A 26,983-nucleotide genomic window follows, 5' to 3' on the forward strand; every position below is an offset into this window, starting at 1 on the left:
ATTATTTAATAACCAAACCAAAACAATTATGAGAATTACATTTCAAAGCAATAAAACAGACAATTAATCGCCATAATCGTCAAAGTCTTAAAACAGGCAAATAATCATCATAATCGTCACTATTTATTAGACAATTAACCGTCAGCCAAATTTTATAATCGTGACAGCGCTACTTAGAACAGACGCGTTGTTAAAATTTTGTTGAAGTGCGCGTTAAACTACACAGCTTTACACACAGCCTACAGTATGCATAACCAACAGCGTACTAGAATCTATGGATGACTATAAATTACAATGACCTACAATCATTAAACAGATAGCCGGGTCATGTGATCCTACAGCTCAGTTAGTGAAGCATTGCATTAGCAGTGTAAGAGTCGTGGGTTCGATTCCAAGGGAACATACATATTGAGTAAATGTATAGCCTAAAAGCCCTGAAAGTTGCTTTGGATAAAAGTGTCTGTCAAATGAATGTAAATGAATGAATGAATGTAACATGTAATTGATAACTTATTTGACTAAAAGAATCTCCTCTGCAACACTGTAAAGATGGCTCTGTAGTACATATACATCATTCATTTAAGAGTGATATGTAAAAAAACAGTTATGCATAATTATGCATGCATCATTTTTATCAGCAGTTGATCCACTCTCATTTTGTGCCTAAATACTGTGTTTTTTGTGTTATATTATTTGATACATTTACTAGCACAGACCACAGATATTGTTCTAAAACCTCTCAGTTGTATTCAGGAAACCAGTGGTTCCTTGTTCCTTTCAAAAGGTACAGGTGCACATTCACAGACTGGCTTTACGAGACTTGATACATGATGAAATGTTTTTTTTCTCTGTGGTTTAAAACAATAAATAAGGTTTACATACTACATACTAAACTGTACATTATCGTGGCCATTTTAACGAATGCTTCACATATTCTACAGCGTCAATGAGAACATGAGCAAAATTTTCCATGCATTAATGGAATAAATAAAACAAGTAATGTAATGTTTCACACACCCACAACAGTGCAACTATTTATTACCAGAAACGTCAAAAACGCTTCGGTCGGCTATAACCTAGCAACAGCCCACAATCACTGGACGACAGCACGCGCGACAGCTCGAAAAAATAGAGTGAAAAAATAAATACATAAAAATGACAAAAACCTATTTTCAAGTTGTAATTTGCATACCCATCAATGACATGACAAAATGCCCGTTAAGTGATATAATCACGCGCTAATGTAAACAAATGAAGATAATGCGCGTTGGATTACATAGGATGTGTGAGCGCATACTCGTCTCCCCCTCACCCCACCCATTTAACGGAGAGATGCTATAAACACCCTCCATCAAAAATACAACAAATTACAACGATAAGTGTAAAACGCTCACAAGGGCCGTTAGTTATAAACATATATGCACATCGTTTATTCGCTGTTGTCTGAGCATCACAATTCACGCGTAGGAAATAACGTTACACGCGCAGGTCCGTACCATCACCATCATCATCATCTCTCACACAGCGTCGAGCGAGCGCTCTTATCTCTGTAATTGACGGATAGATTCACATGTACTTGCCTGCTACTTGCATGTCCGCTCCTACAATAACGGACGGTCAAAGCAAAGCGAAACAACCCGTATGAAATAACGTTTGCTCGGTGTAGTAGAAATGATGCTGTAGGTTCGGTCTCTATCCGCTAATCCACCCCACACAAAGAGCAGAAAATGGCTGCAAGTGCATGTTCTTAAAGCGACAGGCACCCATTAAAATAACATCTATGAAGTGAATCATCCGTTCACATACTGCATTTCTATTATTGTTCGAGTCAATGAGTAATTTTAGTATGATTATGAACAAAGTGGTTTAGAATAGTATGCAGTTTAATGCGTATTATTCAGTGATGCATGATTAAAAATGGACATTTATTTACAGCTACAGTCTTGACACAGTGCATTGTGGTCGATTGAAATTATAATAGATGTTTATATATAGGATAAATCCTGGTTTGTTTCTATCAGTTTAAAAGGTCATCTTTAATTCTGTGGACACATTGACTACATATTAGGCTTTGGGTTGCTCACTGGCCCCAGGCTGGATATACATGCTGGAGTTTGTACATGTTGTCATAGTGACCAGTGAAGGCATTTGTGTTATTATGCAACAAAGTCCATACTGATGGGTTATACAGTCACTGCATCTGGCTAGTCTTTGATTGTAAATAAAAACTGTCTGTTTTGGTTGTTCTCTGAAATATTAATCAAACCAACAATTTAGATCAAATATACAATTGTGAGTTTATTAGTAACTTCATTAGTAACATTTAGTATTAAAAGTGCCTAAAATCGTGTGCAAAAATAAAAGTAGGCCTACTAATAGTCAAAAAAGTAATGTTTTGTTGAAAACACTTATAGCACTAAACAAACATTTTCAGATTTCTCATAAGCATGGCTCATGTGTGCCTCCTAAGGGCCAAATGTAATCAGAACAAGTTAAGCATGTGTGTGAACAGGAAATGTAGCATTCAGGGACAACCTAAAATGAAATAAGTGATTTAACAAAACAAATCTGAAAAATAAATAAATAAAATATGCAAATAAATACAATATGTTATTTGTACAATATACAATATTTTCATAGTTTCATAACAGGTAAAGATGAGCATGTGAATGGGATCGAGATTCTTATTCAAGGCAGGACAGCTGGTGCAGGAGAAGAGCGAAGGAGGGTCGATCCTCAGGTTTCTGTTAAACAAATATTTTTATGTTTATGTTGCTTGGGCAGAAATGACAGTAATGAGAAATGAATAAACAGATCAGGTAATAGAAACATCAGCTGCTGCGAGGAATTACAGGAGTAACTAAACAAGGAGTTGAAAGTTTATAAAATCAATAGCTCCTTTAACTATGATAATAAGATACACCAAAAACAAAAAAAATTAAAATACCTTAAACCAAAAAGCTTGTTATATCCTACACTATTAGTTGAAATTAACCTTAGGATCAGTTGTTTTGATACCCAAAGAAATCTATTTGGGCCGCTATAAATAACATCACATACTGTAAACATAAACCTATTCTAGAAAGATGACCACACTATCAGAAATAAGGTACCAAAAAGTTACAAAACTATTGGTGGGGTGGTACCCTCAAAGGTTAATTTTTGTACCTTTATGGGTATACAACACATTGAAATGTTGTACCTTTTGGGGTACAATATTATACCCTAAGGACCTATTGTATACTATAAGCAATAATTTTGTAGGCCTACTAGTTATATTTAGGGATACGAAACAGTTAACTGTACATTTAAAGGTACACAGTAGATCCTTAAGATAAAGTAATGTACCCAAGAAGGTACACCATTGTATTATGTTTAGTTTACCTGTAAAGGTACAAAACGGAGCCTTAGGGTACCACCCCAGCGACAGAAAAGGTACAGTTTTGTACTACCTTTTTTTCTGACAGTGCAGCATCCTTAAAGGAAAACACCACCATTTTTTATATTTTACTATGTTCTTACCTCAACTTAGACGAATTAATACATACCTATCTTTTATCAATGCATGCACTTAATCTTTGTTCAGCACTTCTCGAATGTGTTAGCATTTATCCTAGCCCCATTCATTCCTTAGGATCCAAACAGGGATGAATTTAAAAGCCACCTAACACTTCCATGTATTCACTATTTAAAGACTGTTACATGAGTAGTTACACGAGTAAGTAGGTGGCACAAAATAAAATGTGGCGATTTTGAAATGGATAAAAAATGAGAACTATATTGTATGGTGGAAGAGCACTTAGTTTGCAGCACTTTGACCTTGGTGCGCAGTAACATCATTACTCCTGACTACTTCCCCTCTCGTTCAAACTTCTGTCAACATTACTGCCCCGAGGTCGAAGTGCTGCAAACTAAGTGCTCTTCCGCCATACAATATAGGTTTTCATTTTTTATCCATCAAAATCGCCACGTTTTATTTTGTGTTACCATATTTACACGTGTAACTACTCATCTAACAGTCTTTAAATTGGGAAAACATGGAAGTGTTTGGTGGCTTCTAAATTCATCCCTGTTTGGATCCAAAGGAATGAATGGGGCTAGGCTAAATGCTAACCATTCACGACGTGCTGTACAAAGATTAAGGGCACGCATTGAAAATAAAAAGGTATGTTTTAATTTGTCTAAATTGAGGTAAGAACATAGTAAAATATTGCAAAATGGTGGTGTGTTCCTTTAAAACATTCTTCAGATTAGTATTTCTCAGTAAAACCACCTTTTTGGGTGATGACATATAGATATTATTCAGCAGTTATTACTCTTGCTCATAATAAACAATGCCACACAAGCAAGAGAGGTATATGAGTGACCACATATCAGCAGGGAAACCTGCGTTCTAGCAGTTTCAATGTGTTATGATGTCAAATCTATTTAGTCTATTTAGTGCTTACTCACCTCTTTCCAGCTCCACTCCATTAACTCGTAGACACTCTTTGGGCAGAGGCGGGGTCTCTGGAGCCGTAATCCTTTATTTAGGTCCTCTACGACCTCCGCATTGCTACGTTTATCATGAGGTGTACGTCCCTCACTGTACACCTCCCACATGAGCACACCTGGAACAAACAGACATGTGTCGATACATATTGGGTGTTTCCAACTGCTTGAGGTTTGTTTGGTTCTATTTTCAAAAATATGGACTCACCAAATGACCACACATCTGATTTGCTGCTATACTTGCTGAATCTAATCACCTCTGGAGCGGACCACTTGACTGGAAATTTGCTCCCATAAGAACTGGTGTATTGGTCATCTAAGACAAACCTGCAGATGGGAACGTTGGATTACAAGAAAGGTCCATAAAAGTAGGGAAATGCAATTTTCGGAAATGCACTATAATGTGTACCTGGTCATTCCGAAATCTGATATCTTCACTACATGATCTTCAGAAACCAGGCAGTTTCTTGCAGCCTATAATACATCAAGATTTTTTAACAAATGCCAAAAAAATGAAATAAAGCAATGTTTCGTTAAAGAAAAGGAAAAGTTACGTTTCACTTAAGCATATGCTTACCAAGTCTCTGTGGATGAAATTGGAGCCCTCCAGGTAAACCATGCCCTCACTTACGTCCAAACACATTTTCAGCAGGTCTTCCTGTGAAAGCTTGCCTTTTTTGGCACGCAGGAAGTCTGTCAAGCAGCCATTTTCCATGAATTCAAATACCAGATACAGAGGCTGTGCGACCACCCCGAACAACTGTACTAGTTTAGAATGAGACAATTGCCTGTGGAGGAAGTCCATGATAAAGCTATAAATTAATACTTTTACTGAAAATTATTTGTTGATAGCTTTTGAAATATTTTGCAGTAATGCGTTTGCCATTAATCAATTAAGACAACATCAGCACACCTGCAAAAACAACCTGTCCCTATGAAAAAGAGGTCAAACAAATCCGTTGAATCACATAAAAAGTTGCAATCACACTATCAATACTTCCCTTATTAAAAAATTACCTACGGTTCTTTTTTGTGCTAAGAGTGTAATAACCATGGTATGACCAATTTGGTGTATTGACTTCTGTTAGCAAAACCATGGTTATTTTGTGGTTTTACTACAGTAGCCATGTTTTTTTTTTTGTTTCAACTGTAGTAAAACCATAGTTAATTTTGGTAATTGTTGCTCAATATATTTATTTAGAAACACAAGCAACGTTTCAATCCACTGAACTTTATCAGGCATATGACGTGTTTGCAGATTCTCAGCATTCCACATGTTTTGACAAGGTCTTTGTATTACCAACAGCACGAGTTACTTACATCATAACATCCGCTTCCTCTTTAAATTCTTCCTCTGACATGAAACCCTCACGGACGGTCTTAACAGCCACCTGTCGTTCATTCCAGAAGCCCCTCCAAACCAAGCCAAACTGCCCGCTGCCCACCTCCTCACTTAAACTTAATTCATCTGGATGAATCTCCCACTTCTCTGTAAGACATGTATTGACATAGTACGTTTATCTAAATACTTCTGGAAAAATGATAGGATTCATTGTTCTAATGCGTATAGATCTACTGTACACTACCTGAATTCAACTCATTTGTTTTTGATGAGTTTTGAGCATTTCTGGAGACACAGTGCCTCAGTCTGCTTATCAAACCTGTCACATGAACATGAAAAACAGACTTGAATATAGCAATGTAGCAATTTAGGGCAGACAAAACGTAAGATCTATAACATCTTACCTGCTGCATTGTGTTGGTGATAGCGAATAAGCTCTGGTATATTTGAGAACAGATATTTCTCAGCTAAGTAATACTTGGTAATTTCACCGTCTTTCTTCACTCTGACCTGGTAGTGCTTAACCTGGGGGTATTTATTTCCATCTGACCTGTAGATGAGTGACGTTAATCAAAGGTGTCAGTGCAACAATATTAAAAGAGTTCATTTGGAAAAATATATGTGATGAAAGTGGTTATTGTAATATTAATTTTATTACCCTGCAACTCTGGCAAATATCGAGACTGTGTATCCTCCAGCGTGTTTAGAGTCACGAACAATGAATCCTCCATCCTTGTTCTAAAAAATATAATGTCATTATTATAAAACAAACATGTTTCATTTTGTTATAAGAGATAAACTACATTAGAGCATTTGCTGCTGTGGAAGACGCAATGCTGCTGTAAAGTGTAGCAAAGGTGAGACATTGACCTGACTCAAAGCTCTCACATGCACATCTGAGTTGACTTAAAACAACATGAAAGACAGTCATGACAGGAAACACAGCAGCCACATTCTGGTTTAAAGGCTGTAGATTTTAGTTTCAGCGTTTGCCTGCACATGTCTGCAAATGTGGCTCTTGCAGGTCTGCACAGAACCCAAACTTTCTGCAAGCCCAAAACTGTGAAAATGTATTAAACATGAAGGTTTTGACTAAGTGTTTGAGCCTTTTCAACTGACACAAACATTAATGAAGACGTAGTTTATGGTTAGCATAAAAACATATAATGCTTATATGAATCTGTGTTGCTGCACCTCTTCCAATAGTAAATTCTCAGCCTCTGTCCGAGTTATGTCCTTATCGTACCACCTGGATTACAAAACAAAGCATAAAAAACAGAAAAAAAACATTAATGTGTATTTTTGTAAATACAGAAAATATACATCATTTTATATATAATATAGTTCAGGGTATATGGAGGAGAACTTACTCAAATCTCTTAATATCGACCTTTTCTGCAATATATATGCAAGGTACTGACCCAACATTTCTATAATAGAAGAAAACATCAAGAACATTAAAAAAAAATAATTTCCATTTAGTTAAATGTTGCTATCATTTGTTTTTATTAATTTCTGTATAGTTTAGTGTGATCAAAATAATTGTTCCTATCTAACAATCACAGAGAAAAGATACAAAAGCTGTTACTGAGATGGTACCTTTAAAAAAAATTATTATTATGTACCATTTAGGTGCAGATACATACATTCGATACCAATATATACATTGGAGCTGCTTATAGGTATAACGGTGTAATTTTTGAAGGGGTACCGCCCTAGTGACAGCTTTAGTGCCATACTGAGAGTATAATGATTCTTTAATTCAGAAGCTTATCTCTGTATGATCTTAAAGCTGGTTTGACGTAACATCCACATAACATTTATGCATTTGGCAGGCGCTTATATACAAAGTGATGTACAGTGTATTCAAGCTATGCATTTTAGCAGTACTGTAAGTGTATTCCCTTGACCTGCTAATGCAATGCTATACCAATACCAACACTACAGAATCTCTACAGGGCAGGACCTCTGCATATGCGAGCTACAGTAAAATCCAATTTACATGTACAGTAACAATGTAGAATGTAAATTATGAGACACAAAATCACATAAAACGTATTCCGATGATTTATATCTAGCTGTATTTTTGGCCACATCAAATGTTAAGTTTCACCATGGAAAGATTCCTCACTTTTACAGGGAATCATGAATGCGAAAAATGTTTTCTGAGTTTTTACCCATTTTTGTCTCTTACAGTCCACCAGTTTGGTTCTGAGCTATCAACAATAATATACTCTTCATCTTTGTGAAGCGGGAGGTCTGTCTCTTCATCAGGGGTAAAATTCTTCAGAGCCACCACAATCCTTTCTTCTGAATCTGATGATCGTCTCTACGGTAAACACAGGCAGATCAACAGAGTATCTTACTAAAACACTGCATTCTAAATTAACATTCTTACTGTTCATGTTTCTTTAGCCTATAACAACAGCAAGATTTTAATTCAAAATCTTTCCGAAGTCTAACATCTAAGGCTAAAATTTTTCCAAAGTCTCACATCTAGGCCTAAAATATGAAACAAATCAAGTAAGAAAATAATAGTAAACATGACAGAATGACGTACCGCTGGATCTGGAGTTGGTGGAAGAGGTTTGGCTGTGGAATAAAATGCAATATGTTATAAGATGACAATACGAAAATTCATTTTATAAATGTTTTAGACACAGATTACACTAGACTAGACTCATTGCCACATTGCACTGTTCAAAAAAGTTATTTGTAGTAAAGAAAAAATCTTTAAAAGGTATTAAATAAATGTTTAGTCTAAGAACCTTTGACCGAGTGGTTATTTAAGGAACCAAAAATGTTTTTTCTATGGCATTGCCGTGAAGAACCTTTTGTGGCACCTTTACTTTTAAGAGTGCATAAAGGTTATATTTTAAAGAATGCACTTTAAAGAATGCAATATACATTATGTAGGACGATTTTATGTAGAAAATAGCAGATTACAAATGTATTACTTTTTTGTAAATTGTGTATATTGTGTATTATGTAAATACATTACATATCTGTATACTCATATTTCTGTACAACTGTACTTTTGTCTGTATACGTCTGTTCAATTTCCTTATCATTGCATTTTGAGTATTATGCTTTATACCAGTAGTTCTCAAACTTTTTCGGCGCGCGGACCCCCTTGTGAACGATGCATCCCCTCGCGCCCCCCAAAGAAAATGTTTGACATAAAACATTCTAAAACGTACAATTTTAATTTAACAAAACATATTAAATTATACATTGCTGTTGGTTAGTAGCCTTATTGTTCTAAGGTTTAATTATAGAGAATTCATGATAAATTAATGTATTATATAAAATGTCATAAAACTGGGACCATCTCGCGGCCCCCCAGGGGACCACCCGCCAGTTTGAGAACCACTGCTCCATTTTCTGTGAAAGTAAAAGAGTTTGCACCTCCATTTGGATAATATTCACAGCATCCCGCTGCCTGCTTTTCTGATTGATGACAACATCTCCATTTCCCTTCTACCCAGAAATCAGGATGGTACTTCATAAATAAGTTGTTATTCTGTGTCGCTTTATTGCATAAAGAAATAACATGATAAAATATTAATAATTTTACTTTGACACACGGACAACAAAATACAAATAACAAAATAAGACCATATTTTTACTTCCTACCAACAACAAAAAATGTACTTCTCTTTATTCTCTTTCTGTTCTCTTTTCATTTAAAATGTATTGCTTTCTATAACAGCTTCTCACCTTCTTTCAAAGCTCTGACCCATTTTAACCTGCAGTCATTATTTGGAGCAAACACATACAGATAATAGCTATCATGGGCGACCTGTCAAAACAAATGAATAAACAAACTGTGTTTGCGATATAAAAACATAGCACAAATACAACAAAAAAACTAATATGGTTGCATATTTTGTGTTTATAAGAAACACTGATTGATCTCACAATAATCACAATATAAAGAGTTTGGTTCCAAAACGAGATAACTCGAGATTGATAATATCAATCAAACTGCAGTTGGTTTGTTTTGATTTAAGCCTTCATAACTAAATAAATACAGCTAAGTAGCACCATAAAACACAACAAAAACATGATAACATAATAATAAACATGTTTTGACAAAAACAATTGTGAACCAAACTCTTCATATATCACTATCACAATATTGACAGACAGTTTTTTGTAGGAAAATGTTCGTTCTCACCTGGAAAGGGTACTTGTATTCACATGGTATGGGAACATCACTGCGTACAATCTCCACACACTTGATATGAGACAGCTCAATGCAACCTTTTTGAGTTAGCTTTTTCTAAGTGATTAGAGAAACACATGACATTTTCTTTTATTCTTTGACACATCACCGTTATATATTTTATTTAGTACTTTTTGCCTATAATAAAAAAGTTGACAAGTTTCAATACAGCTCAGGAAAAAGATTTCTACATGTATTGCAGTCATACAATTCCAGTGTCTGTTGAATAAGGTCAACAGCAGCATGCACGACTGACATAGCATCCCAAAATCAAAGTAAATTCTTTAAATATTCATTTTTGTACTCTTGTAAAACTTTTGAATTGTGTTCTTTCAAAATTAATATGAACTTGCTTTCTTTGCAGTATGAAAACATCTTTTATGCCCTTTTTTTACATGTCTGTCCAGTTTTCATTTTCCGCAAATAAATGCAAATGAAAAACAATATTTTTAATTGGAATTTGGGGGGAAATTTTGTAGTTTATAGAATGAAACACAAATTATAATTTTACAAATATACTTATAAATAGTAAATTGAGAAAACATTTAAATAATATTTTCCAAGAGCTTATACCTACCCCAGGACGTTGCTCGAAGTATGTCAGATCCTGTGTGTTTAACACAAAGATTCTTTCTTTGTAGTTGCATGGTGAAGTTCTTCTTTTTTGTTGTGATTTCTTGTACAAGGTTTCCTTTAGGATGACTCTTGGATACATGATAATATTTGGATATTTAACTACCACATGGATGGTTGACTCATGCCGAAGTTCATGATAGGTGACAATCACTAGTTATTCACCAGCAGAATTTACACTGCTGTATAAAGTACAGGTTTCCGGAGTTGATACATTGGGTAAACCACTTCCTGAGGTAGACTGCATAAAAACTATCATGCAATCACATGCGCGCGCACAGACACACACATTCAGACACACATAGACAGACACACACACACACACACACACACACGCACACATACTCTCTCTCTCTCTCTCTCTCTCTCTCTCTCTCTCTCTCTCTCTCTCTCTCTCTTTCACTTTCTTATTAAAATATTTTGCTTTATTAATTTAAATAAATTTCTTTCTGCAGATATTGCCAAAGCATTGCAAAAAATAAAACTAAATAAAATGCATGCCAATGTAATTCAAGATAACTTATTTCATAACAATAAAAATAATCATCATTATTAGGCTACATATCAGAAAGTTTTAACCAACAATATTTATATTTACATGGAAAGGAGAAATTCTGACCATTTCTTACAGTAAATTTCGCGAAAATCTGTAACTAATACAACCTGGAAAATTAATCCTATCAGAACTAAAATAATTTTTTTGGAGAAATATCTGTGGAGAGTAAAATTCGTTAACCACAAACATTAATAGAACAACCGCATTTATGTGATTATAAATGTCATATAAAAAGTAACCTAATTACTGTACACGCCTGCTTAAACATAGCAAACGAAAGTATTTGTTTTAGTCTTGCGTGGGGGTTGAAAGGAGTTGCGAAAATACGTCAAGAAAAATTACATTTTCCAACACATGTACACCCATTTTTTTTTTTTTTTTTGAGAAATCTTTGATTTGTTTCCTGCTTAAACTGCATTTTTAAGTGAAATGACGTCATATGATACGCGTTGTTTTGAACCCACCCTAATCTGTCTTTGGCCAATGACGGTCCTCGTTGTTAAGGGACTGTCTACCAATCAAATTCTTTCATCTTTTGACCTGAGTGAGATAGGATTCGAGACATGCAAGACGATTCGTTCGTCTTGCATATGTTTACTGAAAATCTTATAACGTAGCCCACATTACTTACTATTAATAAAGGTGGTCGTTTCGGTAGGTATTACTTTGTTAAATATTACAGGAAATACATCCGTATTGTCAAGCGTTTTGTGAATCTGTATCGTTACCTTACTTAACATTTAGCATATAGCTTTGTCGTGAATGCTGTCTGATACTTCTAAACAAAAATTGTTAATAAAGCAATTTTTATTTTAGCTTGATAACCGCGTGTCTATAGATTTTCACTATGTTTGATATACAGTTGCGCATTCCGGGAAAGTTATGTATTTACAGTTAGGTTTTCTAGTATTGTTTTACCAATTCACATTTTTTTTAAAGCACGTTATTTTTCCTACAAAGTTTTTGTGTTTTAGCTAGACTATCAATAGTAAATAATGTTGTTATCTAATAGATGATAACTTTTCTCCTTAGATATCAAAAATGGGGGAGCCACAGCAGGTCAGTGCTCTTCCACCTCCACCTATGCAGTACATCAAAGAGTACACTGATGAGAATGTGCGAAAAGGGCTGGCCCCCAAACCTCCACCTCCCATTCGAGACAGTTACATGATGTTTGGTAACCATTTCCAGTGTGATGATCTCATTATTCGACCTTTGGAGAGCCAGGGCATTGAGCGTCTACACCCAATGCAGTTTGACCATAAAAGAGAGCTGAAGAAATTAAACATGTCCATTTTGGTGAACTTTCTCGACCTTCTGGACATCCTCATCAAAAGCCCTGGCAGCATTAAACGAGAGGAAAAGCTTGAGGACATGAAACTTCTTTTTGTCCATATGCATCATCTCATTAACGAGTACCGGCCGCACCAGGCCAGGGAGACACTTCGGGTCATGATGGAGGTACAGAAGAGACAAAGGCTGGAGACAGCTGAGCGTTTCCAGAAGCACCTTGAGCGGGTGGTGGAGATGATCCAGGGGTGTCTTGCTTCACTGCCTGATGATTTGCCACAGCCAAACAGCTCTAGTGTGATGGAAGCTGGTGGTGCAGGCTCTGCTGGTGCATCTAGACTAAAAACCGAGCCTATGGATGTAGATGACGCAGGAGTTAGTTGCATGGTTGTGCAAACGGACAAAAATGTGCCCTCAAAGCGGGACAAAGTGTGTGATAAGGATGCTGCAATGTGCAGTATTATTGATGAAATGACTTGAGGTGTCTGGGGATATTTGTTTTGTTTGTTTTTATGGTCTTTGGGAAAATGCCAGTTCTTCTTTGTTACAAAACTAACTTTGCATAGGCAGCCCACAAAGACCAACCATGGACATTAGTACTGTTTACACAGTTGTAAGCTTATAGTCAAAGTAAATGTTAAATAAAGAAAAGTGTGACCTACTTTTTATTTTCATGTTTGTATCACTGTGCTATTTTATTTCATAAAATAAGTTAAGCATAAAGAGACATATTTTTGCTACATTTTTCATTAGGTCAGATTTTATGTATTTTTGTGGATAGTATGATCATATCAGAAAGAGTTCGGACATGATATGAACAAGTTATACATGTTAGGGTGTTCAGAAATAATGACATAGTACCAGCATTTAGGGAAATATAAAGGGGTTGCTTTAAGTTAAGTCAATATTTAAAATATAAAAAAATGTGGGAACAATGTGGGTCCCTGAGCGACTTTTAGTGTTGAATCTAGATGTCGTAGAATCAATTAAGACTTGTGGGGGCGGTTTCCCAGACAGGGAATAGAGTAGTCCTAGACTAAATTAAATGTAAGAGCTGTCCAAACTGAAAACAACTTGCACTGACTTATTTAAAAATACATCAGATCCCTTTGTTTTGCCTCAAAATGCACACATGTAATGTTTTTAGTAAGGCATGTTTGTTAAAACTAATTTAATTTCCTAATTAAACTACGGCCTAGTTCTGGCTTAAGCTAATCTCTGTCTGGTAAACCACCCCGTAAAGTTTGTTTTTACCATTGTTTCATTGAACACACTAAAAATATTTCATTAAAATTACTGGGACATACTTGCTTATAACTAGGTTATACAAATTGTTGATAATTTGCATGCCACACCTCTCCACAACCTGCAGGTTTTATATGACTCATCATTAAAACTGTTTTGTTATGTGACATTGTTATGTCACATTTTTTTCTGATGGAAATTAGTTAGAGGAAATGCAAACCTTATAAAACCTTTTCTGCTCTTACGAAACCGCTTGCTAGTGCACTTTAGCTTGTAACACATGTTGTATCCAAATGTACTTTTACATCCTTGTTATGTATATACTTATGTATACATGAAAGGGCAGCAGTCACAATGCCTCTCCATACACAATGTCATTGTCATGTGCCTTGCCCAGTGCATAAATCATTTTACACAACAGTATGTCGGTAAGGGTGGGGCTGATATCAAAAAGCGGTGTTACAAAACATAAGGAAGGGCAAAGGTAATTTAATGCACGTTTGCATAGAGTGAAATGTAATGCCTAATTTGAAAGCAAATCATGGTTGGAAATGAGTTACACGATTGTAGTCCCTAGTGTTTAGGGTAACTGCTGTAATAACAATGGCTTGGCCAAGGCTGTTAGTGAACAGTGGTCTAAAAGCTGAATAAAGTGAAATTAGACAAGGTCGTGCACTGGATGCATGCATTTTATAAAGCTGACCTCAAGAGCCTTCAAATACTGAAAAAAACAAAGCAAGATTTGTTTTCACTTAAATACTATATATAGATACTATTAAAGAACATTAAACTCCTATTAACACACGAAACGATTTGCTTTGTAGGCGTACAGCGTAATCTAAGTGCACAATATTCCTTGTTATGAAACGCAGCGTTCGCTGTTTCACAACAGGGTGGAGCGGCCAATGAGAAGCCTCTCTGCGTGTCACGTGCTTTTATTTATGTAACGCAATGGTGTCAGAAGCGAACCCAGTGTTATCCAATGCATGCAAAACCCAGTCTGAGATGTAGGTATTAAGAGAAGCAAAACAGATATATTGTCTGGTCTTTAAAACAGACCGGTCTTTTGTCTTTGCCCTTGCGTTAATGGAGTTTGGGGAAACCAGCACAGCCAAACCGACGGGAGACTAAAGCGGAGTGAACCATCCATCATGCACGAAAAGGGAAAACCTTACTCTCAAAACAAAGACTGAGACATGCTTGGCAATGGATTAACATAGATATTAAATTAATTGTCAGAGGGAATCGAAAAATATCGTTATCGGCATTATTTATAAAATATGTTAAATGAAAGAGCCGTCGCGTGATGTTAACTTTTGAAATCATGTCACTTTACACGTACAAAGATTAAAGCTATTTATTTCTTGAAAAACCGTCAACTTTCAGCAGGAAGCTGTCACCGCATAAAAACACAAGCATGGATCTGCTGGAGTGTCCCATTTGTCTGTTCCTTATGTGCGAGCCCGTGACCATGATTTGCGGTCACTCGTTCTGCAGGAGATGCACGGATGCGTTCCTGCCGTCACGATGTCCCACGTGCAAAGAGCGATTAAAACAAAAGGATGCGAAAAACATCAGAAACAACGTCCTGCTCTTCAGCGTCATTGAGAAATGTTGCCCAGAAGAAACCAAAGTGAAGTGCCACATCCAGGAGAAGTTGAAAACGAGCGAGTTTACGGAAGCGCTGCGCATCGCGGATGAAAGGATAGAGAATGGTAAGGATAAACACCTTACACAAACCCTTTGATGTCTGCCCGAAAAATATACATAGTGCTACTGGAACCGCGTTTTGTTTCAGCCACTGGACGCATATGCCCAGACTATGGTTGTGTCTTAGAACCTATGCGTTGCCTACATACTAGGCAGGATCTTGGGCATTGCTGGGGCTTGCTGACTAGGGAAGCCCATGTGATGCCCTTAAATGATGTCTGTGTAGGCAGCTCACCATAAGTTCTTGTTCTTATTTGCATGGAATGTTAACAACAACATCCCTTCATTTCGTTTGTACTCAGTTTCTGTTGAAACAGACTGTGAACATAAGTTAAAAGATTTGGTTAATTTTAACATTAACTCCTATGGTTTGAATTAAATAAGAATTAATTAAGTGCATGGGGTGTAGTTTAACTCATAAAAAAAATCACAGAAGAGATCTCAAATGGAAACTTTTGCTTAAGTCTTATATATTAGGCACCTCTCCTGAGAAAAAGACAAGACACAAAAGAGTCATGAGCTCAAGTCTTCAATCAAATTTTTTTATTGAATATATAACTGGAACACAGTTTACATTAATTTTACAGCTTCATACTCTTAATGCATTTTAACAACTGCCCCATTACTCTATTTTTGTTTCTTCCAAGCAATTTTATGAGAGACATTTAAGATTAAGTTTATACTTAAAGTAAACACAGCTGAGATCTCCATTAAACTTTCTGAGCTATCAAAGAGCAGTACTGTTTTCCTCTGGGAAGTGGCAAGTCAGTTCAGCATCTCACTGTGTAGGAAATGCATCAGAATGATGATGTAATAACACCAAATGCATGTTTTGAATTGAACCCCAAACCCTTTCTAACCTATAAACACATACTGGCACAGATAATAATAATGAAAACAAGCTCCTAGTGGCCAGCTTTAAAACCATATGGAGGGGAGAAGCTTGAGATCTGAAAGCAGTACTAGATGTTCCAGTACTAGTAGTAATTTACCAAAGCGTAGGCTTGTTGAAGACAGATATAGTTTTTGTGATCCACCTACTCAGACATCAGCTGTATCTGTTTGTGAAAGCAAGAGTGATTTCATAAGCTTAGGTCTGTTAAAGGGTTAATTAACAAAGAAAGTGGGTTAAAACATGTTGGGAGAAGATAGGCTAATACTTGAATTACGCTCAGATTTATTTAACAAAGATACATAAAGGACCCGCAGGGCAGACATTGGTGAAATAACAGGTCCCTCTATATACAAATGAGATTTTTAATTATATAAAGCACTGTAGGAAAATGTATGTATGTCAGTTGGAATTAATGTGTTCCCCCATTTTGATAACTGTTCTGCGTTTGTCTGATCTTGTTTTCTGTTTTTGCTAATACTGGGATTCTTCTCACAAACATATAGCATTGCTCTAAACAGTAATTTTGTCATTTTGTCCTTTGCTTATGTATCATTTTACACTCAATGAATGCGTGCCATTATCTGTCTTGTAAGATAAACATTCAGAGGCAGAACAGAGGCTTCTGTCAACTCCTTGAATTCAAGTAGAGGTGTACGCTGAGTGTTCTGCCCCAAATGCACCTTCCTGTCTTGTGTAACCAAGGATCTGACATAATCTGCTTTTATTGGCAATGGTCCTGGTCCTTATGTACCTTCTGAATTGCATAAATGCAAATTGTATCTGTTTATTCTTTCTAGGAATGTAACATTTCCAGTTACTGACTCACGTCTTTGTCCTCATGTTTGATTGATCGTATTCACCTCTTCCATTGTTTAACTATGCATAACTGTTTTGTTATGCACCAACCACATTATATAACAGTTAAGTATATGTTAATACTCTAGAATCGAGAGGTTGATAGAAGGTCTAATATTAACGTGCAGTAAAATAAATCACGTGAAAGTGATCGTGAAATTATATATTATTTATTAAAAATGATTATGTAATTTCTGTTGCTCCTTTTTTATGCTAAACACAGAAAATCTGTTTGAAATAAGTGGGGAAAAACACCTTTGTAATTGTACATATCTTGCCAGCCCCTGATGATGTGAGCCTGAAGGTATGGCGGGTCGAAGCCTGCATGGGCCTCCGCCGCTTTTCTGATGCCCTCCGTGACCTGGATGACCTCTGCTGTGTGCGACCTAACTGGACTGAGGTGAGGGATGTTTGTCTGACTGTGTGGTTCATTAATATTGTCTACAGCCAACACTGATTACTGTTACAGTGATCCAAATATGTGATCCTTGGATAAAGCGTCTGCCTAAATGTAAATGTTTAGGGTTGGTGTTGCCTGCACCTGCTATCTGCTCTCTGCTCTGTGTCAGTTTCACTTTTGCTTCCATTATGATTCATACTCATGTGATTCATGACTGACATATAGTTACATAGTAATGGTGTGTTGACTGGTATGGGCAGGGTACACTGTGATGTTTGCCATGGCTCCCAAAATAGGAGAAATACTCTTTAAATGTTTATTGCTTATAATTTTAAGAATTAAATGTCATGATTCTTTATGTCTGATAAGTCATAGTTGGTTTTCTAATTATATTGGTGCTTGAATAATCACTGTTTGTAATCTGTGTTTTTAGGGTTTCTTTCATAAAGGGAATGTGCTTCTTGAGATGGGCAGACAGACTGAAGCTCTCATCCAGTTTTACCATTGCCTGAAACAGCAACCTGACTTCACCCCTGCTAAACAACAGATTAAGACGGTGGGTCTTAGAAAGAGTTATCACACTTTATGTAGTCTCACTTTAAAATTGTTCTGCATGGCTCTGTGTCCCACTCACTTTTCTGTGATTGACAGCCTACTTTTTGCTAGCTTGCTACTACTGCAGTTTTAGCACAAATACAGCTGCTCAAGACGTTTAGGCACATAGTGTGTTTATTTATGTCACAGATACCCAAACAATCTCACAAGGACAACAATAAAAGTTTTTACCCATAAATGAAGCATATATAAATATATAACTAGCGAACACAGACATATCGTTCTCAGCTAGTACAAACAGCGCAATGTTTTTATTCTTTTAAACAGATAATTGCATGCTTAATAATGCACTTACTGCCACTTACGATAAACACAGATTATTAATAATTATTAATACAATACCTGCATCTTTCTAACTCATATGCTGTTGTGTATACTATATATAGTGTTATCAATACACATCCGTATTGCGCAAAGGAAAACACCACAGCTTTTTCAATATTTTACTCTGTTCTTACCTCAACTTAGACTAAATAATACTTACCTATCATTTTTCAATGCGTGCCCTTAATCTTTGTACAGCGCGTCTTGAATGTGTTAGCATTTAGCCTAGCACCATTCATTCCTTAGGATCCAAACAGGGATGACTTTAGAAGCCACCAAAACCTTACAGGTTTTCACGATTTATAGACTGTGACTTCAGTAATTACATGTGTAAGTATGGTGGCACAAAACGTGGGGATTTTATAAGCGGATAAAAATGAGAACTATATTGTATGGGGAAGGAGCACTTACAGTAGTTCTTAGTTCACATTTGACCTCGGCATGCAGTAACATCATCACTCCTGACTACTCCCCCTCTCGCTCGATTCTCCATCAATATTATTGCACCTGAGGTCGAAGTGATGCAAACTAAGTGCTCTTCCTTCATACAATATAGTTTTAATTTTTATCTGCTTAAAATGTGTGTAGTACAGTCTTTAAATAGGGAAAACATGGAAGTGTTTGGTGGCTTCTAAATTCATCCCTGTTTGGATCCTAAGGAATGAATGGGGCTAGGCTAAATGCTAACACATTTACAATGCGCTGTACAAAGATAAAGTGCATGCTTTGGAAAAAGATAGCTATGTATTAATTTGTCCAAGTTGAAAAACGGCGGTGTTTTCCTTTAAAAACTTGATGAATTGATCATAACCATTTGCAAAATAGTATTTAAATGAAACGCGTTACTTACAGTTTCCTGGTTGTGTTTAGTCTGTTAGCATATAGGTCAGTACGGATATGTAGATCCGTAAAAAAAAAAAAAATCCATTTCACAGTGACATCGGGATCCTTCAGAAGCATTGCAAAGATGCTCATTTTCCACAGCCAGCAATAGCACAATATTTGGCAGACATCGCAAACTTAATGTTATTACAATCTTATCATGATTGTACAACTACAACGACTCCTTCAGATCCCTTTGAGTTGCTCCTCTGACTGAACACCAGTGGTACATCTGTCAATGTACGTCACTAATCCAGCCATTTTTCTTTTTTTCCACATAGAACATTACATAAATGCTTTCACAATTAAAAAGGAAGGTGTTTAAATTGATAAAACTTGCAGGATGTACAGTATTAATGATACCAATACATGCTGTAAGTCAAAAGACCAAGGCACATTTGATCACTAATGTTATGATTCCTTTAATAATTTATAAATGATGTTTTACATAACTCCTTCATTAATCTATGTGCAGATCTTGGAAGCAGAAGGCATGGCTGTACCAGAAGAAGTTCCACGTATCCTGCATGTTGTGTCTGAGTACCTGCAAGAGCCCTGTCCTATCACCAGCTCTGTGAGCCCCTCATGCACAGATGGCCTGCGCTACCTCCACAACACCTCTGAAACTGATTCTGACCAAGTGAGATGTGGTTACAACACTAGTGCTATTGTCTTGAAAACTAGAGCACATTTGAAACGTTGAAAAACTGTGTTGAAATGATAAATAATTGGTATATGTTTTTGTTCACTGCCTATTCATTGTCCAGAATGCAACTAAATTAAAGCACGTCACCAGTGGTGAGTGCTGTCTGAGCCTGTGTCAGGCAGTGTCCTTCCTTCCTACTGCTGAGGATGATGAAGAGCTGATGATGAAGAGCGAGGAAAAACATAACACAGGCAATGCAATAAATGACATGTGCATTTAATGTTACTGTATACTTGATTTGTAATTATTATTATTATTGAATCTAATTATTATTTTAATTAATAATTATAAAAGCATATTGCGTAATATTACAATGACATAACTCAATACTATGTTTTCAAGTCGTAGACATAGTTTTAAAGTAAGTCATTATGAGCATGCATTTCTTCTCATACTTGTATTTTTTGTAGGCAAGTGCAGTGTGGATAGAGAGTCCTGCCTCAGTATTCTGACCATGGCTGATTTTGAGTGCCCTCTCTGCATCAGGTCTGTAGGAATTTAAAATATGTCCTGCTTTTTTACCCTTTTCATATTTGTGTGATATACATTGCAAGTAGTTTGACACATCATTTCCTAATTTTAAAATTGCCCTTATATCCCGCTAAATATCTTAAAGATTGTTCTATGAGCCAGTGACCACACCCTGTGGACACACCTTCTGCAAAAACTGCATAGAGAGAAGTCTGGACCATAACCTACGCTGTCCACTTTGCAAACAACCATTGCAAGAGGTACTTCTAAAACAAAGACATTGCGATTATCTCATTGCGATAACAGATCATTATTAAAGTTTACAGAAAAATTGCAAACATTAAAGTTGTATATCTCAACTTATCATTTCCTATTTACAGTATTTTAAGAACAGGAAATACAACCCCACGGTGCTTTTGCAGGAGATCACATCCCGCCTCTTCACTCAGCAACTTGCTGAGAGGAAACAGGTGCATGAGACCGAGATGGCAGAGCTCTCGAAGTATGCTACCCCTTGTCATTTTTAACAAACCAAATAAATGTTTTTACCATTGTACTGCAATTACAAAGCACCATTAGTAGGCACTATAATACAACATGTCCAAAGTGTTTTTCTGCTTTATAAAATTGCATACGGTATTCAAATAGAAACAGTAATTAAGAAGACATGTATAAAGTGTATAAGCAGGACTACTATTAATTTTGTACCTCTTATCTGTAGTTTGACCAAGGACATCCCAATCTTTGTGTGCACGGTGGCATATCCTGGCATACCATGTCCTCTGCACATCTTTGAGCCTCGATACCGTCTAATGATGCGTCGATGCATGGAGACGGGCACCAAGAAGTTTGGCATGTGCAGCTATGAGCATGGCAAAGGGTACATATTAAAAACTTCAGGGGTCAGGGGGTTATGCTTTCTAGTGTGCCATTACTGTCACACACTAAGTCGTACACTGTGCTTAAAGGCGGGGTGCATGATCCCTGAAAGCCAATGTTGACATTTGAAAGCACTTAAACAAACACGCCTCTACCCCAATAGAATCTGGACCTTCTTTTGATAGACCCGCCCCACAGATACGCAACCCAAGGAACGATGTCGTTTAGAAGACGTGCCACTTACTGCTGATTGGTGTGTTTTGGTTCTCGGCCCGACTCCCTTTTCCGAAGTGTTTCACAAAAAATCACGCACCCCGCCTTTAACTCTTGGATATCTTTGCTTTAAACATCACATTTAACTTAGATTTGTTATTTACTGTAGAAGAAGGGCTATCACCGCATTTTATCTAGTGATCCTAGACTATTAAGAAAATGAGTTACTCATATTTTAATGCCAGAAACTTTCACAGCTTTGCAGATTATGGCTGCATGTTAGAGATTCTGGATCTGGATCTGCTTCCTGATGGCCGCTCATATGTGGATACAGTGGGAAGGAGTCGCTTCCGGGTGCTCAGAAGAGGAAAAAGAGATGGATACCACACTGCAGATATAGAGTACATGGAGGACCATAAGGTCAGAGGTCACACACGGCTAAAATTCAAACTGAAATGTAAACATATGATCAATAACAGCAGATCTGAAGCTAAATATGGACGCAAGATATTCATGATGTAAAAAACAAGTCTTTGTTGTAATACAAAAGCAACCAAGACTATAAAGAGCTGCATGGATGACATATTTTTGTAGGCCAACCTAGAAGTGAGCTTCATATTGCTTCCCTCGACATAAAAAGTCAGTGGGATTTACGATTGGGTTTGGGATTGTCAAAAAAATAAGCTCTGTGATCAACGTTTTGTCCATCAAGATAACCTTAAAAATGTAACGAAATTTGAAGTCTAAATGCATTTACTACAAATTAAAAGTTAACCTAAACCTAACCGGGCATGGCGGAAGTGAGGTCTTTGGAATCCATGAATATAAGCTTGACGATTTACAGCAACAGCGACGAGAGGAAGGTTTCTGCAGAACAAAAAGTGGCGTTTCCCAATTTTGGGGCGTTTTCAAACTGAAATAGGTGTTAAAAAATAATGATGTATTGCTTTCAGGGCTTTCATACTTTTTTGATTGGATGGTTAAAATGTCTAATCCCAGTTTGAAAATGGCCCAAAATCGGGAAATGCCCCTTTTTTGTTTCGCAGAGACCTATACCTCACAGTGACTGTTGACAACTGAAAGTTGGGGCATGTTCAGCTACATGGCAAAGTTGAGAATAGTTCAACTTTATGCAAATTATGACTTTCGGGGGTGACAACCAATTAAGGTGAAGGAGTGGAGTTCACGTCATTCGTATTTTACTGAGAGGAGGCTTAAAGAGTAACTAACCCCCTGGTCAGAGCCTGACTCCACCCACTGCAATATTTGAAAAATGCAAGAAAAGTGAGCAGATCCCAACGGAGATAGAGGGGATGAACTAAGTGTGTGGTGAGATCGTAACAATGGCGTGGTGAGCTTGAACCTGCTTACGTCACGAGTTATTTCTTGGACCCAACATCCAATAGGAAAATTCAACTGCAGTAGCCACCGTTCAACCTGAAGAGGGCAGCACTTAGACGTTTTTACACCATATATTGTAGTATTGAAACACTTTATATCCAAATGTCAAAAAACTTACTAAAATCAATGAACAGCACTAATAAAGCATCATTCTTACAGATCATTAACTAAAAAAAGTTGGTTTAGCGTTTAGTTACTCTTTAAGGGCCGTTCACATTATAACCACAACTATAACGTTAACTATATTAGCCTCCACAATCCACATCACTGAACGATAACTTTTTGCTTATTCGCTCACGCACGCAACACTGGCAAATAATTACTTGCCTTTAATGGCATTAACTAATATTGCATATTTCTGGTAATAAAAACTTTTGCAATGGTTAACATGTCTCTGAATATGTCAATTTGCTGTTCTTGTTGCACTTACATAGCAGGTAACCAGCAGATGTCCTCAACACGCTGCGTTTCGCGTTACTCTATATAGTGAATCTAATTGTTGTGTAATCTAATATCTTACCTTTTGGCGTAGTCAATGTAGTAGAAAAAAAAGGATTATGTTGCTCAGAAAGTGATATCATTCATTGTATAATACATCATCCTTGCAACTCTCTATTGTCTATTTTGGCGATTGTTGTTACGATTACTCTTGAATATGGGTTACACCAGACGTATTTCATTCCAGTACTTAATTCCTGAGAACTTTATAAGATACAGTCATTAAAAAAGGTTCAGACAGTCATTGCAATTAAATTAGCATTAATGAACTATTAATGCTTTAGGCAAGTTGATCTAAGCAACGGTAGTTAATGTTAAAACATTTTAATTTTCTTCGTTTTCCCCTTTGGTTATCTGTCTTCCCCCTCAAAAAAAAAAAAAAAACGGTGTCAAGATAGAGCATTTAAAGAAAAGTGCGTTTGCATGATTCATGAGAGTGTTTATTATTGCCTTCACAAACTGAAGCCCATTTGTGTGATAGATTGCTCGTTTCATTATATTTGAAACCCTTTGTTAGTACTTTAAATTTTTGACGTCAACTAAACACTTAACGATCATTAGTGTTAATTATAAATGCATTCAGCAAACATTAGGAAGTCGAAAGTGTGATTAATCGCATGCAAGTAAACTGTTTATGCGAGCATTATTTGGTCCTCTGGTAATGCATGAGACAAAGTGGAGGAGGCAGAAGCTAAATCACAACTGTATGGGATCGTAAAACTTCAGACTGCATGTTTTTCCGCTTTAGGTGGAAGGTGCAGAGCTGGAATTACTGCAGCATCTCCATGACAGCGTGTATCAGCAAGCGAGGGAGTGGTACCACCGTCTCAACAGTCGCATTCAAGAGCAGATCAGCCACCAGTACGGCATGATGCCCGAGAAAGACGACGACATTCAGGTCGGGACACATGCACAGAATCTTACATTTATTATCAGTAAAACATCTACACATTCCGAATAGTAATATCCTTATGAATCTGAATGTGTTTTTGTTCATTGCAGGGGTCTGCAAATGGACCAGCCTGGTGCTGGTGGCTGCTGTCTGTGCTGCAATTAGATCCGTCCTATCAGACTACGGTTCTGTCTCTTAATTCCCTCAAGGACAGACTAGGTCATCTACGTATTGTACTAGAATACTTCTCTCAAGGCTAACACAGAGACATTATAGGCTCATATCGCTTTGTCATCACGTCCATGTGCAGTACCATGGAAGATATGAACTGGTTTTTACTGTAAGTTTTGTTTGAACTTGAAACCTCTCGCAACAAAACTTGATCACTGATCATAATACTTAAAATTTCTCATGCTTGGTTATGCAATACATTGCAAGACTATGGCGTGGCATCTAGTTATGGATAGTTTGGTATATAATGTAAATTAATGTATTTTTTATGGGCTGTACAGCTACTGAATTAGTCATCTTAACTAATTCCTGCTACTTGAGTTAAGAACCAACCAATCAAAGACAGAACAGCTGTTTATTGGTTCACGCTGTTTGGTTGATTAAATGTGACAATGGATGCCAAATACAGCAGCTGATGCAGTTCATACCAACAGCTAGTTTTGTTGAGGAATACATGTGAGATTTAAATGTGCCAGTGCTGTTAGGGCCCTGGCCAGAATTTTAAAACATGCAGCTCGCATTTGTGGCCGGAAGCCAAGCGGTTTACTACGCAAGATCGATGGACGAATAGGAGCTCTATGACTATGCATGAATGAAACGCTCTCACTACTCAATCGTGTCACGATTTCAGCCACGATCATTTGTTTCGGTAGACCTTGGAATTTGATGTCGATTATATAGCTAGCAATAATTATAACAGTATTTCTCAGTAATATAAGAAACTAATACCACAATAGAAATGAAAGAAAATAGACTTTTTGTTGCAATTTTGTAAATTAATTCATAATTCTGCTTTGTTTTTCTCAGTGTTAAATATGTTTTAAGCTTGCTGGCATGATATAGAATATAGGCAGAGAGGCAGAGATTAAAGCAGTAAGTTATTTGTTTAAAACCATAGATACATTAGTCTTATAAAACTGATTTTGATTTTGTTCTCTGAAGCAATGTTAAGGTTTAAGCTGGTGTGCATGTAAGTTAATAAGCCTCATGGTTAAACAGTGTATCTCTAAACTTCTCAATGCCAGTGATATTGGACTGTTTTTTGTGATTGTGCCTTGTGTTTAGCCTTAATCTGGTTTCAGATGCTTTCTTAAGGATTTGAGGATTCATGCTCTTCTTTTTTTCTCACTGTTTTAGTGCTGGATTATGATGGATGTTAATGCTATGATGTTACTCACTCCTATGTATCTTAGCTTAATACTCAATGTCCAACAAGGTTTAACAGGCATTCAACCACACTATTCATTCATTAATTCAAAAGTCTAATATTTGATTTTGTGTACTGTTCTGATTTTGTACTTGTTATATTGTTTTATTTTATTTGTTTTAAACCGGTCACTAATGACAGGAAGTTTATTTGCACCCATACTTTAAATTCAGTGTTGAAATGTTTATTAACATCTACTTTTGGTAGGAACAGCAATTAGCGCATTTACATACATTTAGAGATTCTCAGACCAATGGGTAAGGATTATATATTTTTCTTCACATTAGAGAATGCTGTGATACAGACAGATTTGTATGCAATTCATGTAAATCTTTATGAGAGGTACTCAGCTAAGATTCAGTAATTGAAACAATAGAAACTTCCTTTCATGCTCAGGATACAGGACTCCAAACTCACATACAATGGTTTCTTAGACATATAAGAACTGTTGCTGTTTTTGTCAATAGATGTTTCAAACATGTGTATTAGTTGCATAACTGACATCATGAAATGTCAGCTTAGGGAAAGATTGCAAATGTTGTTTTGTTGCTTTGCAATCTTGGAGAGAAACTTTATTCTTAAGTCTTATAAATAAGGAGGTGGGTGGTACTATAGCCACCGGTTGACCAGTCTAAGAATAGGCTATTAGGAGAAACTTAGGTTAGGTTTATTTGATAAATATAGATTAGTCAAATTAATATCCCAGGCTATACAATGTATTGTTAATGATTTATTTTTTTAAATTAAGAGGCAAAATACATTCTGTCCAATAAGTTTTGCTTGCACTTGAAATGAATGGTGAACTTTCATGAGAAGTATTTCTATTTTTCGGTCACTTATTTTTATAAAAACCGAGTTGTTGAAATGACGTCTAACTATTGACCCAATATAGTCTGGCTATGAGTAACCCACTTCTACAATAAATAACCTTGAATTTGGTTACATTTTTGCCTAAATAACTTGAAGATGTATGATATTCCAACATGTAACAAAGTCAACAGGTTGTCAAGGTGTTTGCT

At 36.5% G+C, this 26,983-nt stretch overlaps 4 protein-coding genes across 7 annotated transcripts in view; 2 read left to right on the forward strand and 2 right to left on the reverse strand.

The window, feature by feature from the left end:
- cyfip2 (cytoplasmic FMR1 interacting protein 2) overlaps positions 1 to 1,738 on the reverse strand; it is a 30,050-nt gene extending 28,312 nt beyond the window's left edge. For all 3 annotated transcript variants that reach the window (XM_065272015.2, XM_065272005.2, XM_065272021.2), the window contains exon 1: positions 1,581 to 1,738. The gene's annotated coding sequence lies outside the window, so the exon portion shown is untranslated. The remainder of the gene's footprint in view (positions 1 to 1,580) is intronic.
- A 534-nt stretch (positions 1,739 to 2,272) lies between these two features.
- Positions 2,273 to 10,923, reverse strand: itk (IL2 inducible T cell kinase). The gene is made up of 17 exons (XM_065272027.2): positions 10,639 to 10,923; positions 10,014 to 10,118; positions 9,554 to 9,635; positions 9,242 to 9,364; positions 8,394 to 8,425; positions 8,011 to 8,162; positions 7,204 to 7,263; positions 7,028 to 7,082; positions 6,492 to 6,571; positions 6,238 to 6,383; positions 6,078 to 6,152; positions 5,812 to 5,980; positions 5,069 to 5,279; positions 4,901 to 4,965; positions 4,700 to 4,818; positions 4,453 to 4,610; positions 2,273 to 2,744 (listed from the first exon to the last, which is right to left on the reverse strand). The coding sequence occupies exons 1-17, from the start codon at positions 10,774 to 10,776 to the stop codon at positions 2,685 to 2,687; spliced, it is 1,830 nt and encodes a 609-aa protein (XP_065128099.1). The 5' UTR covers positions 10,777 to 10,923; the 3' UTR covers positions 2,273 to 2,684.
- An 848-nt stretch (positions 10,924 to 11,771) lies between these two features.
- On the forward strand, positions 11,772 to 13,214 carry med7 (mediator complex subunit 7). The gene is made up of 2 exons (XM_065272032.2): positions 11,772 to 11,904; positions 12,283 to 13,214. The coding sequence occupies exon 2, from the start codon at positions 12,292 to 12,294 to the stop codon at positions 13,018 to 13,020; it is 729 nt and encodes a 242-aa protein (XP_065128104.2). The 5' UTR covers positions 11,772 to 11,904; positions 12,283 to 12,291; the 3' UTR covers positions 13,021 to 13,214.
- A 1,498-nt stretch (positions 13,215 to 14,712) lies between these two features.
- Positions 14,713 to 26,782, forward strand: lonrf4 (LON peptidase N-terminal domain and ring finger 4). Of its 2 annotated transcripts, XR_012335183.1 has the most exons (13): positions 14,713 to 15,500; positions 17,527 to 17,645; positions 18,079 to 18,201; positions 19,942 to 20,106; positions 20,234 to 20,363; positions 20,583 to 20,658; positions 20,789 to 20,903; positions 21,024 to 21,145; positions 21,365 to 21,523; positions 21,993 to 22,155; positions 24,383 to 24,532; positions 24,637 to 25,912; positions 25,951 to 26,782. XR_012335183.1 is itself a non-coding variant. In XM_065272035.2 (12 exons), the coding sequence occupies exons 1-12, from the start codon at positions 15,203 to 15,205 to the stop codon at positions 24,784 to 24,786; spliced, it is 1,770 nt and encodes a 589-aa protein (XP_065128107.2). In that variant the 5' UTR covers positions 14,713 to 15,202; the 3' UTR covers positions 24,787 to 26,782. The 2 variants fall into 2 exon arrangements, 1 of the variants encoding a protein (XP_065128107.2); XM_065272035.2 differs by having other exon boundaries at positions 24,637 to 26,782.
- Positions 26,783 to 26,983: the final 201 nt, after the last annotated feature.

This window comes from Paramisgurnus dabryanus, chromosome 16 (genome assembly GCF_030506205.2).
Source record: "Paramisgurnus dabryanus chromosome 16, PD_genome_1.1, whole genome shotgun sequence".
Lineage (NCBI taxonomy): Eukaryota > Metazoa > Chordata > Actinopteri > Cypriniformes > Cobitidae > Paramisgurnus > Paramisgurnus dabryanus.